The following is a 15,197-nucleotide window of genomic DNA, read 5'->3' as shown; positions in this document are numbered from 1 at the left end:
TTAACATTGGGAGTCTACCATCTGATACCTTTTGAATTCATGCCAATCTCACTGTTGAACATGAGTATTCAGAGGAGGGAAAAGAGTATTTGAAATGAGGAAAATTATTACTGTAGTAAAGTTCTTGTTCTAAATGTGTGGTTGGTGTAACTTTCTGAACTCTTTGCATAATTCTTAGCATTTACAAGAGATATTTGCAAATAGATGTTAAGACTTACTGGTTTCATTTTATCAGTGCAACTTTATAGTGTGCATATACAGTATACCATGAGGCATACCATTAAAAATCACACAATTAAAAATGCTGAACTTTAGTTCATTTCAAGATTTCTTTTTCAGAGAGTCCTTGGGGTCACTTCTTCTCGCATCGCACTATAGGTTCACCCAACACCCCATAAAGCCTTCCACAGAACATACCTTACTGGAAAAACTGCACTTTCTTACATTGACTCTTCTAATACATAGCAAAATATTGCACGCACTGCTAAGAGTACTATTTTTGGACAAATTGAAATGTTTAATCAGATCATTGAGGTATTTGAAGTAAAAAAATATTTAATTGCAGGAAAGCTATATTGTATGGGAATAGTTGCAAATCTAGAATGGGCCATACTATAGAGAGATCTTTAAAACCATGATGGGTTTTGATAGTTAGTAGGGAGACATTTATTTCCACTGATTGTGAGGTGGTGACTAGACGGTGTCAATTTAAGATGGATAGCAAATGAGGAGATTTCTTTTCACACACAAAACTAAGATATGAAGTATATCTAATCAAAGATCAGAAGGCAAATAGGTAAAGAAAGACCAGTAAAGGTCACCACAAAAGAATGAATGAAAGTATTATCAGATGTAATGAAGGACAATTTGAAACATAAAAATTGTACAATATAAGTTTATATTTTTTAGAATCTTAAATTTACTGAATAGCTACATGAATTAAAATGCAATGGTGGTAAAATGTGCATTTTTATTTCAGCTAAAATATTTTATATAATTTTAAAATGGTGAAAAGTGACATTAGTAACTTATCATTGTAAAGTATTAATTCTAAATAAATGATGGGAAGTATTCATGTGCTTAAGTAATGGTGATGAAAATGTTTACCTCCTGTTGTGTACCCTGCCATTAGTATGTCATCAGAACCTGTGCACATTCACAATTCATTACAGACTTGCAGAAAAGACATGAAATGGAGGCCATGCGGGAAATTCTGCAACACCGTATAGGAAAGGCATAAAAGTACGCAACATGACTCAATTCTTTCATGCTAGTGTTTTCAAATTGATCATAGTACAATAAGTGGCTATCTGAAACAGACATAGGTCATTTAACTCCAACATTCACAGATTGTTCTGTATATCTTCAATTTGTTTTCTTTGGTAGTAAGGTTGAAAAAATAGAACAAACAAAGAAATATAAACAGTGAATACTTACCTTGCTAATAAAATTTCTGGATATTACATGATTCCTCATTAAAAATGACCATTTTATTGCATTTTAGGTATGTGTAAAACAAAAACACTAAGTTGTGACCAAGAGGAAGTAATAGAGATTGTGAACCCATTTTTTTTGTGGAGGCAAATAGCTGCAGTATTGAGACTATTTAACTTAAAATGAGCCGTAGTTCTATATCTACTTATAAAATGTATTTTCAGTAATGAGTAATAAGATTTAAGGAATGCTTCAGTGAAGTACTGTATTGTATTTATCTTTATAAAACTCACTGTATTTCCCAGTAGGTGTGGAAATGTGACCTGTCTGATGAGGATCGACAAAGAGGTGCTCTTAGATGAAACCCTGTGCTGATTTTAATTTTAGCATGCATTTCCAAGCATGTTTAGCTTCCCTCTCATTTTGTTCCCTTCATTCCCGTGCATGCGGCTTGCTCATTATCTGGAAGCCAAGATGAACTAATAATCCTTGCATGTGGTACAATGCCTTTCACATCAGGAGGAAGTCTCAAAGAATATACTGTGAAATGTAGTGACTATTTGTAGGCAATCCCAGTAGCCCAATTGCAGACAGCTTATGTCCCACAAAAGGGCATGAAGTGAATGACCAATCTTATTTGGCGTAATGTTGGTTTGAAGTTGTGCCTGAAAATTGTATTACTGTATTTGTATAAGATTTTAGGTTTATGGATTTGTAGTCTTAAAACTTGACTTAATTGTTGAGCTGAATTTCTACATCCTTTATAAAAGAAAAAAACTAATCATTTATTTATTGTGCCTTGCGTTCCAAGCTTGTGTTTTACTTAGTACAATATTTAAAACTGCTTTTTTGATTTGTTTGCTCACACAGCTTCTTCTCGAAATGAAAATCCCTCAACTATCGTTTCCATACCTCATTTTTGTCCTGCAATATTTCCAAGCTTGAAAAATAAATACACTTTTCAAAATTCTTCTTTATCTCTCCTGTTAAGCTGCATTGCTCCCCCCAAAACCTCTTAAGTAAGGTGCCAAAGGGTGGCTGGTACCTATCTTATTTGATGTTTAAAAGGGGCAAGAATAGATACTTCAGAAGTCAGGATATTAAGAAAATTAGAGAGGTTAGGGAAATGGGGTTATAGATGTGCTGTTAACTTATAAAATGGAATAGGCTTGAAGGTTTGAATGACCTACGTTTGTTTCTCACCCACATTCATACAAGCATTCTTTCCGGTAGGACTCACAAGGATAATCCTTGCTAATTCCTCTCCCACCTCCCCCTTACCATAACCAAAAGGTTTTGAAGCCAAATATGTAATTGTAGTTCTATCTCTCTGCCCTGTCACAGATCATCTGATTCAGCGCAGAAATTAAGACCTAGAAGCATTCTTGCTTGGTATGGTTTCATTTTAGCAGTAGATTGGCTGATATTTGTGCACAAGAACATTTCTACTGCAGCTTGAAATGTTTATTTTTAGGTAGAGAGTTGTATTTTTGACTTGACTTTTTCATATAAAAGTAGTTTGAGATGGTTGCCAACTATTTTGTGGAAATTGTTTTTTAAAAGTTGGGTTATTGGCTGATGAACTTCTAGGGGGATGGAGTGCTGCAGTGTGTTAGGAGAATTGTATGCATACTAAGTGATGAAAAAAATGAGTTTATGTATTCAGAATCCTTAAATTCCTAGTTTGAACAACAAAAAATTGCATTTATATAGCGCTTTTCTATTGGGAGGATATCCCAAGGCGCTGGACAATGATAGGCTTGCACATGACCTGTGGGTTGGGATCAGAGAGGGGTGGAGGTTTCAGATTTTCAAAGGACAAGTGGTTACAGTACACTCTACGATTTTACAAAAATTGGTTTGGGGCAGAGGTGACAAAGCTTTGTCTACAGGTGAACATGCTGTATTTCAACAGTGATTATGGTTTGCAACTTAGTTGTGCATATAGATAAGTTCGGGTCCTTACGCCAACGCTTTTGAAAGAAGAAGTTTTTTTCATTCAGCATCCAATATCAGAATCCCTGTTCAAATACATGTTGGATAGTTGATACAGAGAGTTGATAATTTTCCAAACTTAAATTTCAGTTGTTAACTCCAAAAAATGCATCTATATAGCACCTTTCACATTGAAAGGATCAGGAGGACAACCAAGACCCAATAGTCAAAGGTTTGAACCTAAGCTGGACATGTGAATTAGTAAGAGTCGGAGGATGACCGAAGCCACAGTCAAAGAGGAAGTCCTTGAGATGTGCCTTGAAAGAGGCAAGAGAGTGGGTGAGGCAAAGGGACGCTGGGATGGAGAGGTGGGGACATAGGAACAGGGACAGAAAGGCTGAAGGCCCGACCGCCGATGCTGGGGAGGGCAGGGGGCATGGAGCAGCCCATTGCCAAACGGAGAGAGCAAGCAGGTTTGTAAGGTTTCAGTCAGTCACAGGGGTAGGGAGGACAAGACCAAGGAGGACTTTAAAAGTGAAGACACTGAGTTTTTTTTGCTAGAATGATTATTAAGATGGTGAACTAGATGAACGAGACAGCAGAAACAATCTTAAAATTATCAACTTATGGATATTGTATTCACATTTGAATAATTAAAAATGCAAGCAACATTGACATTGAAAAAAATGCTAAAAGGGTTGGAAACACCAAGACATTCTACACTTCCTGCGAAAATCCCTAAATTATAAACTGTAGTACTGTAATGAGTTGTCATTGACTACCTACGCAGTACTTAAAGAAAGGAACTCAATGGAATCGTAGAACCTTTCTATAGAAACAAAGTGTTGCGGAGGAGGAGGAAACCATTCATTTGAGACCAAAAAGTCTAAAACCGTATTAATCCACTTTAACTTGTAATTGGAAACGAAAACTGTGCTGTAGGTTTTGTACTCTTCTAAAACTAATTGTGCTTGAAAGTGGGAACAAAAGAGCACTGATCATCTTTTCCAATGTCAATAGCAGTCATTCTAGAGTTGCCTCCTAGATTTTCCAAGAGCTTACTCCCTACTTTTTCTAATTGCAACTTTTCCAAACCAAACAGAATTGCCCAGCAGAATTCTTAACAATAATGAATTTTCATAACTTGTTGTCCGATGTTCTCTAACCACCAACAGGTGTTAAATTATGACTTTTAATAGGCAGTTTTTGTGCTAAATGCATTGTAGTATAGATCCATTGCAGCTCATGATACAAGAATATCTTGACATGGTTTAGAATTTGTGACTGAGTTTAAAGAAAAATAATATTGTACTAATGTTGTCTACCTATGCAAAAAGAGAATACTCAATACAGATTATTGCATCAAACTCTACTTTTAAATTGCTGAAGTAGATGAACCTGTTGCCTCAGCTGATGAATGCTTTGACAAGACTATCAGCCTGGCTCAGTCCCTCTGAGTCAGAAGGTTGTGGGATCAAGCTTTGCATAGGGACTTGGAATCACATATTCTAAGCTGTCACTCCAATGCGGTGCTGGGGTTGTGGCATTGTCGGAGGTGCCGTCCTTCGGATGAGGCGTTAAACCAATGTCGCGTCTGCCTGTTCAGATGGTTAAAGATACCATGGCACTATTCAAAAACAAAAGGGAGTTTCTCCCGGTGTCCTGTTTGTTGGCACATTGGCATGTTTTGTGGGACATTGCTGTGCGCAAACTGGCTGCCGTGGTTTGCCCACAAAACATACGTCAAGCCACTTTTCAGTGTATCCTGTGAAGTGCTTTGAGACATCTTGATGATGTGATAAAATGCTATAATCAAATGCAAGGGTTATTCGTATGGTATAACCTTGTGGAATCGAAGTCTGAAAAATTATTTTCTGAAGTTCACTAGCATTGGTCTTTTTCTTACATACAGATTGCTAAAGAAGACCTAGAGGAGGAAGAAGAAAGGGATGAGGAAACAAAAGAAAAAGACAAAGAAAAAGATGTCCCAGTGAAGTATAATGTTGGAGACATGGTGTGGTCCAAGGTTTCTGGTTACCCTTGGTGGGCCTGTATGATTTCTTCAGATCCCCTGTTGAATACCCACACAAAAGTGAAAGGTATTTGAAATGATACTTTTTTTAATTAATGAAACAATGTGATTCTCTTAACAATTCAATGTTATGAGTTTTGAGATACTTCTTGATTTACATTTCAACAATTTATTTAGAGAAAGAATCATTGCTGTGGTTCAGTGACCAAATTTGTAAAGGAAATCACAGAATTTTCCTCATCCTTTGTCTTTAAAAAATGCAAGAAGAGACTGTCTAATCAGAAGCTAGGTGTACAGTGCAGCATGGGTTCACCTCAGACCTTTGAACAAATCTGTATTCAACCAGGGCACCCTAGAACTCTTGTGTGTGTTACAACCAAGTATGAAAACAACAGCAAATGGCATTTTTATATGTGGAGTCCTATGTCTTAGTGGTTAGAGCGCTCGCCTCGCAAGCGAGAGGACCTGGGTTTGATTCCCTGCCAGGCAAAATGTTAGGCAGGTTTCCTTACTCCACACACTTTTGTTTACTTAGCAGTAAGTAGGAACCCGGTTATAAGTCGATTGGCGGATCATTTTCCTGGGGATAATAATCCCTTCTAAAATATAAATAAAATGTCAATCCACGACTATTTGTGAGACACTGCTGTGTGCAATTGGCTGCTGTGTTGCGCCCACAAAATGTAGTCAATTCACTCTACCAGTATATTGCGTGAGGCGCTTTGAGACATCTCAAAGACGAAATAAGGCGCTATATTAAATGCAGGGATTATTATATAGCACCTTTCATCTCAGGAGGATGTCCCAAAGCGTTGGACAGTGAAAGGTTTGAACCCAAGCTGAGAGCTGGAGTCGAGAGAGGTGGGGCGGCAAGGGAAAGTGAATTAAATTTCTAATTTGTCAATTTTTATGCGTCCTAGATTTTAATGAATACAGTCAACTGTTGTCATCTTTTTAATTTGAACCATTCTATTGTGCTTATTCAGGTCTGAACAGGGCAATTGGTCGTCAGTACCATGTTCAGTTTTTTGGAGAAGCCCCGGAAAGAGCTTGGATTTTTGAGAAGAGTATAGTGCCCTTCGAAGGAGCTCAACAGTATGACCAGTTGATCCAAGACTGCGCCAAACATGCAACTTCCAAAGCTGAGAAAAACAAGGTAGAAAATTGTCTGGAGCTTAACAAAGTATAAAATGCTAAATCTGATTTTGGAACTAGCCACAATTTTCTTTATTTAATTACTGCACAAGTAGTAGTTCCAACCTTAGCAGGAAGTTAGCTGAAGTAACCTGGTGGACCAAAACCATTCTTAGAACTGTACGTATTTATTGAAATTGTCCTTCAAAATCCACATTACATTTCTTTACATTAATCGGAATATACCACTGATGCTGGAATTTTGTTTATGTATTTTTTTTAAGACTTCTCCAGCACAACCATTCTGAAGAAGGGTTCTACTTGAAATGCTACAGTATCTTCCTATTATGGATTGAAGCAATGTCCAATTTGTAATGTACATAAGCAAACTTGATCTAATCGGGTTAAATATAAACTACAGTTAAAATTATATCTCCTTGGAAGTAAGAGTATTTAAATGGATATAAACTGGACTTTTGAGTCCATGAGGTCGAGTACTCTCTGTGACACCATGTTATTTCCACCTATCCTAATCCTGTATTTTTTCTGTTACACAACAAAAGCAATGTAAATGTAAAGCAGAAAGAGCAATAAGGACTGAGAAACAGCTTGCCTTATGTTCCTTCCATAATACTATGGAAACTTGATGTTACAGCACACCCTTTGTTTCACTTGTTAAATATCTCAATATAAAAAAGTTGAATTGGAAAGGATTTTCACATCAAAGCTAGCAGTTGTTGCAAACCCATGAGACGTTCTTTGTGTGTGAGCCGAGATCGTGAGTGGTCAGACTTGAAAAAGTCTGGTGGGGGAGGTGCAACACAACCCGGCTCCATCCTGCCCTTGCATTGAACTTCCTGCAGAGGTCATCGAATAGCAATTCAAAATGAAAACCTTGGCTTTTTCCTCTTTCCCCTCTACTCCATATCCCATTTTTTAAAATCAAATTAGATGTTAATATTGGTCAATTTTTTTGGATCATCCAGGTGTCTGACTTATGTAGAAATTCATCACCATGCTAAGAGTAACCAGACAGTTCAACGCATGCTCCCTACTTCTGAAAATTCCCATGTTTGGAATGGAATACGCACTCTCCTGGCGAATGCCCTATTTCTGGAGAGGGTTAGGTGCAGGTTAGGTTAGCAAGTTCCAAGGCTTGGGGATGTCAGAGTGTTCATTGGGGTACTGCTGGAGTTTAAAGGGTTAAAATCACACAGCTTGGCAGTACTAAGACCACCATAGCAGGTTGATTACATTCCGACATTTCTCTGTCAAACACCTCATCTTGAAGCCAGTTCGCCTTGAAGAGAAACCCCAATAATATCTTCCCCCACTAGTGGGTCATCTGACATCCGACAAGCACAGGTTTGAGCCCCCTCACTAGGTGGAAGGCAGGTACCAAGAACTCCCTGCAAGATTCCTGGTGAGCAGCACAGACACATCTTTCATATACATACCTTGGAGACACCTTGAGTGATGGTTCCACCAATTGGAGGGGCAGAGCTTGAGCAACATTTGCTTACCTCTATGCATACCAGTCAGGGTCATTTCCAAGCCCTGGATATATGAACCCAGACTCCGTGTAACTCCTTCTTGTACCTGTCAAATGTTAATATTAATCCTGACATGAATATTTGAATATTAATCCTGGTATCTGTTTGTGGGACACTGCTGTGCGTAATTGGCTACCGGATTTCGGCCACAAAATAGTTACTACACTTTACAGTATTGTCTGTGAAACGCTTTGAGACGTCTCAAGGACTTGATAAGGCACTGTATGAAATGCTTTATCATTGGGCTCAACTTAAAACATTTTGTCTTTTTAAATATATTTGGTCTAGGGAGCCTGGAGGTCCCAGTAATTGTTTAAAATCTTGAGTGTTAAATGGTCATATCTACTATTGCAGGTTAATTGCAGTTCATAAGTGTCCTGCGTTATCAAACTAAAATAATTGCTATTCAGCAACTTTCTGAGGGTAAGCATATGTGTGCAATTGTTTTTTAGTGAGATTAATATTTGATTATAAGAATAATCGTTGCATTTGATCTCGCACATTATTGTGTCATTGAGTATCTGAAAGCGCTTCACAGAATATACTGTAAAGTGAATTGACTGTATATTTTGAGGATGTGCTGTGTAAAACCCATTACTGGAAAGTTTGAAGAGGTTTTATGTAATACTTCATCTTTCATTAATATCTTGTTTCTAAAATATGGAATCACTGAAACCTTTTGTTTTCCAGCTTTTAAAACCAATTCCTGCCAAAATACGTGTTCAGTGGGATGTTGGCATTTCCCAAGCTGAAGAAGCACTGATGATGACTCCCGAGGACCGAAAAGCTAAATATACTTTTGTCTACGATCATGACCGCCCACTACTACCTCCTCAGGTTGCAAAAGAAACTGGGGTTCCTGTTGAACGTATAGAAGGCAGGAAATACCCTGCTGAAGAATCTCTAAGTACTAAAGAAAATTTTGCGGACAGTAGAGGATCCAGAAAAAGAAATAGTAGCGTGCCAAATAAGAACAGGCGATGTTCCAAACCATCCGAGTCTCAAAAGACTCCAACTAAGCAATGTATAAATCGGACTGTAGAACCCAGTGAAGGTTCTCCATCTGAAAGGACAGTTTGTAGATCTTCAGACTCTGAGAGTGGAACTGGCTCCCCAATGACTAAGAGAAAATCTGGAGCACCCACTCAGCGGATCAGGAAATGTGATACTGCCTTCGCTCAGTTCATGGCCTTTTGTCAGAAACACCGAGATGAGGTTTGTCTGTATTGCATAAAGCCCTTTAAAATTAAGCTTATTTTGATCCTTAAGTTTTATTTCTTAACAAAATCAAATTTCTAGGTTTTCAGATTAGAAACAAATTGTCCAGTATTGTGGGGTTCAATTTATTGCTAGTATACCATATACTTTACATTTGAATGGCACCTTTTACATCTGCATTCACATTGTTGGCTGGGCACCCGAGATGGGCGAGTGAGCCGAGATGAGTGGGGAGGAGAAAGATGACTGAAAGCACAGTCAATGAGATGCATTTGAGACATGCCTTGAAAGAGGAGGAGTCGGAGTGAGGGATGGGTGGAGAAATACTGAAAGCCCCTTGGCAATGGGGGGGTGGGGAGAGGACATGAAGCAGGCTGCCACTTGCTTAGTGGCTGGGTCAGTAGGGTTGAAGAACATTGCAGCGGTAGCATGGGGCGAGACTGAGGAGCGATGTAATAAGTATAAGTTCCCCGTTACTTTCAACTGGAAATAACATGATAGCTTAAGTGCAAATTCTCCTGGTATACTTTTTGACTGATGGATACTGGATATTCCATAGATATTTAAATGACACATGTAGTCATGTAGCTTAGTGGTTAGAACACTCGCCTTGCAAGTTAGAAAACCCGGGTTCGATTCCTAGGCAGGACGAAACCTTAGGCAAGTTTCCTTACTTGTTTTCCTAGCAGTAAGAAGGAACCCAGTTATTAGTTGATTGGCAGATTGCCTTCCGAGGGTAATAATCCCTTCCAAAAAAATGGTCACTCAATCCACACCTGTTTGTGGGACACTGCTGTGCACAATTGGTTGCCACGTTTTGCCCACAAAATACACAGTCAATCCACTTTACAATATATTCTACAAAGCACTTTGAGATGTCTTGACAACGTGATAAGGGGCTATATTTAATACAAGGATTATATTATATTTTGGTTGCTTAAAGCTGTAGAGAGTTTTCTCTTGTGGTGCATCAAGGTTACAATTCTCTCTCTTTCCAAACCCTGACCATGGGGGCAGGTTTGCAGTTCCAGGAATGTAGTATGAAACATTCTACAGGAATAAAATATTTAGGCACTAATAATAATTCTTGCATTTGATATAGCACCTTTTCCTTTTCACATTGAGATGTCTCAAAGCGCTTCACTATATTAAACATTGAGTTTAAGTTTTTCCTCTTCAGAGGGTATGAGAAAGCTGAAGTTACTATATTGCCCAATTAGAGAGAAGGTGGAGTAAAAGCTGATCGTATTTTCTGAGATAAAAAAATGCAGCTTTTTATGCAGATCAGATTACAGCCTGAGTCTCGACTTCACTGAACAATTTTTGATGTATGCACAAACCAAAAAGTACAATTTGGGTGAAATTGCTAGTGTTGCTGCTGGTATTATTTTAATGAATAAGAAAGTGGAAGGTGTAGCATATAAACATTTATTTTGATGTAAGAGAACAATTTTAAATGTCTTCAAATTGCAAGTAGGAAACGAGGATTTCAAGTGATAAACATTAAGGTTTGCTGGAACAGATTTTCCCCTTGCAGCTATATGGCACAATTTTGGGGGAACAGTCTTCTAAACTGCACACTGCCCTAAAAGCATAAGTTTTTTAAAATTAGATGTACTATATAAAGTTGCTTGAAAACCTTTGATTGTATTGAACTCCATATAAGAATGTTGAGGCTTTTCAACATTCAAAAATAGTCAACGTCTTGAAACAGTATTTTGAGAAGGTTAATTTTGTTTTAACGGTCAAGGCTCTGCTGAAATTGGGAAATAATTCTGAAAATGTTGATATTTACAGTTAGCTGAAGAGCATCCAGATGCTTCCAGTGAAGAGATTGAAGAGCTGCTCGAGTCTCAGTGGGCTATGCTTAGTGATAAGCAGAGAGCTCGGTACAATACCAAGTTTTCTTTAGTGACTCCAGTAACTGATCACAAATCTCCTGCAGCTTCAGGTAAGAATAGATCATCAATGCAATAGTTTGATTCTACACTTTTAATTAATTGAAAGATAGGCAGCTGCTTCAAAGGGATAACCTTATTATTTTAAGCTTTTTTTAAAAAAGAAATCGTGTCAAATATCTTGATTTAAGTGTTCAGTTGTCCAAAGACCTACTGTACATTAAAATTGTATGTCAGTTTTTTAAATATTTTGTGAAGTATTAAGTAAAAAAAAAATTTCATAGTGTTGTAAAATTTACTCTTTTTTTAAATTTAAAATTAAGGTGAAAACTGCCAAAACACATACCAAATTACTGTAGTAGTTAGTTTAAATTTCTCTGGCTGCATCAGATTTATTGTAATTTAAAATGTTTAAGAATTCATAGTGTGCTGAAAGCAATTGTATTCTAGAAAAATTCACGTCCTAATATTAAAACTAGAAACCTAAAGCAATTGGGAAAAGCATTTCCAAAGCAACTTTTCCTATTGTACAGGATTTTCAGCAGCATCTCCTGGAGCTACCAGACGTAAAGTGTTGCAGGATTCCCCAAAGAGAACAACTAGATCAAGTGGTAGGTCAAATGGAGTTTTTCTTGCAGTCACTTATTTCATTTGTGTACGGTCTCTAGTGACTGTTTCACACATGTGAAAGAGGATCTGAGGGTTCACACATAACAGTGACACATTTCCATACCTCATGCAAGTATGATGGAAATATTTACACAGTCTGTATAAAATTATAATAACTGCCATGTCTAATACAATTCCTGGAGATGCTATTAGTGGTTAGTGCCATGGTTTTCAAAATTATAATTTCTTAACTGAAAGGGACAATCTTGGATCTTGGATTGGTAACTGAAAATCTTAGCAAAAAGCCTACATTTCCAAACTGACTAAGCATCCCTCCAGGCAGAGAGTGCGTGCGCATTCTATTCCAACAATCTATCTCTGGATTTGCGTGTGTAGGTGGGATGCATGGAAATCTCAGCTTGGTTTGAATACTCTTAAGCATGGTGGTGGGTTTTCGCATGTCAGACACTGGGCTGACCAAAACAAAAGCTACTAAGCTCAATTATATGCCTCTGTGTTGTTTTTAATAGTTAGTTCAGATTCAACTCGACAAAGAAGACTGTCCAGGAAAATAGTAGATTACAGGGAGGATTCTCCAGAGCGAATTGGCTCTAACAGAAGATTAAAGCGTGATTACTACGAGGATGAAAAGGTACTTATTGATTTAAAATCTATCTTCAAAATTTGTTTTTCACAATTATTATTTACATTTAATGAAAAGGGCAGAAATGGAAAACAAGCTTTTTAGGGAAAGCTAAAATCATTAGGAAGGTGAAGTAGAAAAATAACTCGTCATCAAGTGTGCTTCAACCAATGGAGTTGATCTATTTCAATCAGATGATGCTCAGCAGATATCAGCCTGGACTTGAGTATGTTTAACGACTATAGTAGCCTTTCATGTGTATGTAATTGCATTGTTTATTTCTTTCATGCTAAATTACTTTTTTTAAATCTTTTTATGCACAGTATGATTCCAATAATGCAAACCAAACTGAGGCATCTGTAAGTGATGGTATTGAGGCTGGAGAAACCTCTTCTGTTGTTAACGCACCCCAAAACAGCCAGTCAGGTAAAGTGAAGGCAACATGCCTCTGGAAAAATGAATTTTAGTATGCAAAATTATTTTGAAGAAATTGCCTTAATTTTGCTTTCTAATTTCTATTATGATCTATGAATCAAAATAAGCAGGGTGTACCTGTACTTCATTTTCGTTTTGACTGACCAGTCTTATATTACATGTTCTCTTTATGCAATTTTACAGATATAAGCAAACTTTCTGATGCATGTAAACCACTGAAAAAGAGAAGTCGAGCATCTACTACAGAAACTCTGGCACCAGCTGTCAGCAAGAATCCATCTCCTTTAACTGTGTTTACAGAAAATGAGGTAATGAAAAAGTAAGACGGTTGCATAGAACTGAACTGGCTTCATTATTCTGCACTCATAATCCAAAGAGGCAGGCTAGTGGTGATTTCTCCTCTGGGAACCATTAATGAACTTGTGTCCTTGCAATGTGAATGAGAGTAGCCACAGACTCTGCACAGCAAAACAGCATTGTTTTGAGTTGCAATTTGCAAGTTGGCCAATACTACTAAGTTGCGGGGCAGAGCGCACGGGCCGGGCTGGATATGAACATGAAGAAAAGAACCTTGAATTCAGTCCCATGGATGGGGAAACAGTGAAGCTAAATGAGTGGGGAACCTGGTGCAAGAGAGTGCACAAGTTTTTAAGATTGGTTTTGAAAGCAGCGAGGGATGGGAAAAGGCAGAGATGGATTTGGCAAGAGAGTTCCAGAATGACTGGTGTCTGAGGCTTCCCAGCCAATTGGGAGAGGGGGTGAGGCTGTGGAATAGGATTGAGGGAGGTTGCTGTGGTACAGAAGATGAGACTCTTGAAGTTGATCTGCTGGGCAAAAGGGAGCTGAACTGGCTCCAAGGTGACATGTTTGGCAACGTAATGTCAGGATCGAGCCCACCCTCTGTGGCAGACTTGGTAGTCCAATTCCTGAGCCAGGTGGGTCTGCAGTACGCCAGGGCACTGCTGATGACAGGTGGTAGGGTGGTCCTGGACAAGTTGCGGGAAGTTGCAGCTGGACAAGTTGCGGGAAGCTTGCCAGACAGTGATGTCAATAGCAAGCTACGCAGTTTTAGCTGGTTAAACTCCAGTCGTACACCAGCACACATTCTGGATCCCCAAGCCTTGGATCTGGCCAACCTGCGCATAATAATTTCCAGAATTAGGTAAGCAGGATGTGTCCCTCCAGCGAGAGAGTGCATTCCATTCCAATAAACATCTCTGGAATTTCCATGTGTAGGTGGGATGTATAAAAGTGCTACACAAATGTAATTTGTTGTTGTTATATGGAACTCTGGTTTGGGTACTCACAGATGAAGCCTCGGTTGGAGTTTCATCTGGATTTTCATCTGCTGACTCTGCATGTGTCAGACACCCAGCTGACCAAAAAAAAGTCAGTGCTGTGTCTGAGAGCTCATCACACATCAGCAAAGACTATGAATTGAATCTGTGCCTTTGTGGTATATGAATGAACCATGGGAATAAACAACAACTTGCATTGATATAGAAGCCTTCACACAGGATACTGTCTAAGAAACACAACTTGTTAAGCAACTGCTGAATTTATAAACATTGAATGGATATTAAAAATTTAATTACACCTACCAAACAGCTTATGTAAGATTTTTAAATCCAGACTGGGAGTAGAATTGTTACTGATTTGGTTCTATGTAAATTCCCCCAAACTACGTAGGTATGTTTGGTGCTTTAAGTGTTTCTTGGGGTTCACAGATAGAATAGTTTGCTTGTTTATACAATTACAGTTAACCTCACAAAAGTCGTATCAGTTGATGTATTTAATATGGCTTATGCAAAGTATGAGTTATGTCAAACTTGCATCGACTATAAACTCCTTAACAGGATTAGGGTAGCTGTACGACTCGGGCGATTATTCGATTTGTATAGGTCGAACTTATGAGAGTTTTAATGTATTGCTGTTCTTGAGTACTATTTTGACATTGTTTGAACTGGAGTTGTACTATTGTCATGTCATACTAGTCATACTAGTAAATGTAAGTATAAAAGTTATTTAAATTCACTTCGTCTTTTTGCCCTTATGTGCAGACATCATTTGATGGGCAGCTGGAGTCAGCAGATGAAAGTGCAGATGAGACTCCAACAGAGGCTTCATCTGTGTCATCCAAAAAATCCCAAGGAGAGCGAGGAGGCAGTGCAGCAGCTAAGAAAGAAAGTGTTTGTCAGGTGAGACGGACTTCAAGCATAAATACAGTTGAAAGAATTATAGCTGTTCGGTCAAGTGATCAATTTATTTCATGAGCAAGAAAGAAAACTCAAATCATGAGTGCTGCA

At 38.2% G+C, this 15,197-nt stretch overlaps 1 protein-coding gene across 6 annotated transcripts in view; it reads left to right on the top strand.

The window, feature by feature from the left end:
- Positions 1 to 15,197, top strand: part of nsd2 (nuclear receptor binding SET domain protein 2) — a 53,929-nt gene that overhangs the window by 8,243 nt on the left and 30,489 nt on the right. For all 6 annotated transcript variants that reach the window (XM_042343152.1, XM_007900386.2, XM_007900388.2 and 3 more), the window contains 9 exons: positions 5,282 to 5,468; positions 6,388 to 6,557; positions 8,779 to 9,303; positions 11,104 to 11,257; positions 11,738 to 11,815; positions 12,344 to 12,465; positions 12,780 to 12,882; positions 13,075 to 13,199; positions 14,952 to 15,089. In XM_042343152.1, the coding sequence (XP_042199086.1) occupies positions 5,282 to 5,468; positions 6,388 to 6,557; positions 8,779 to 9,303; positions 11,104 to 11,257; positions 11,738 to 11,815; positions 12,344 to 12,465; positions 12,780 to 12,882; positions 13,075 to 13,199; positions 14,952 to 15,089 (1,602 nt within the window). The remainder of the gene's footprint in view (positions 1 to 5,281; positions 5,469 to 6,387; positions 6,558 to 8,778; positions 9,304 to 11,103; positions 11,258 to 11,737; positions 11,816 to 12,343; positions 12,466 to 12,779; positions 12,883 to 13,074; positions 13,200 to 14,951; positions 15,090 to 15,197) is intronic.

Source organism: Callorhinchus milii, unplaced genomic scaffold (assembly GCF_018977255.1).
Source record: "Callorhinchus milii isolate IMCB2004 unplaced genomic scaffold, IMCB_Cmil_1.0 Scaffold1, whole genome shotgun sequence".
Classification (NCBI taxonomy): Eukaryota; Metazoa; Chordata; class Chondrichthyes; order Chimaeriformes; family Callorhinchidae; genus Callorhinchus; species Callorhinchus milii.
The sequence above is the reverse complement of the archived record's forward strand: the minus strand, read 5'-3'. Positions and strand labels throughout refer to the sequence as shown.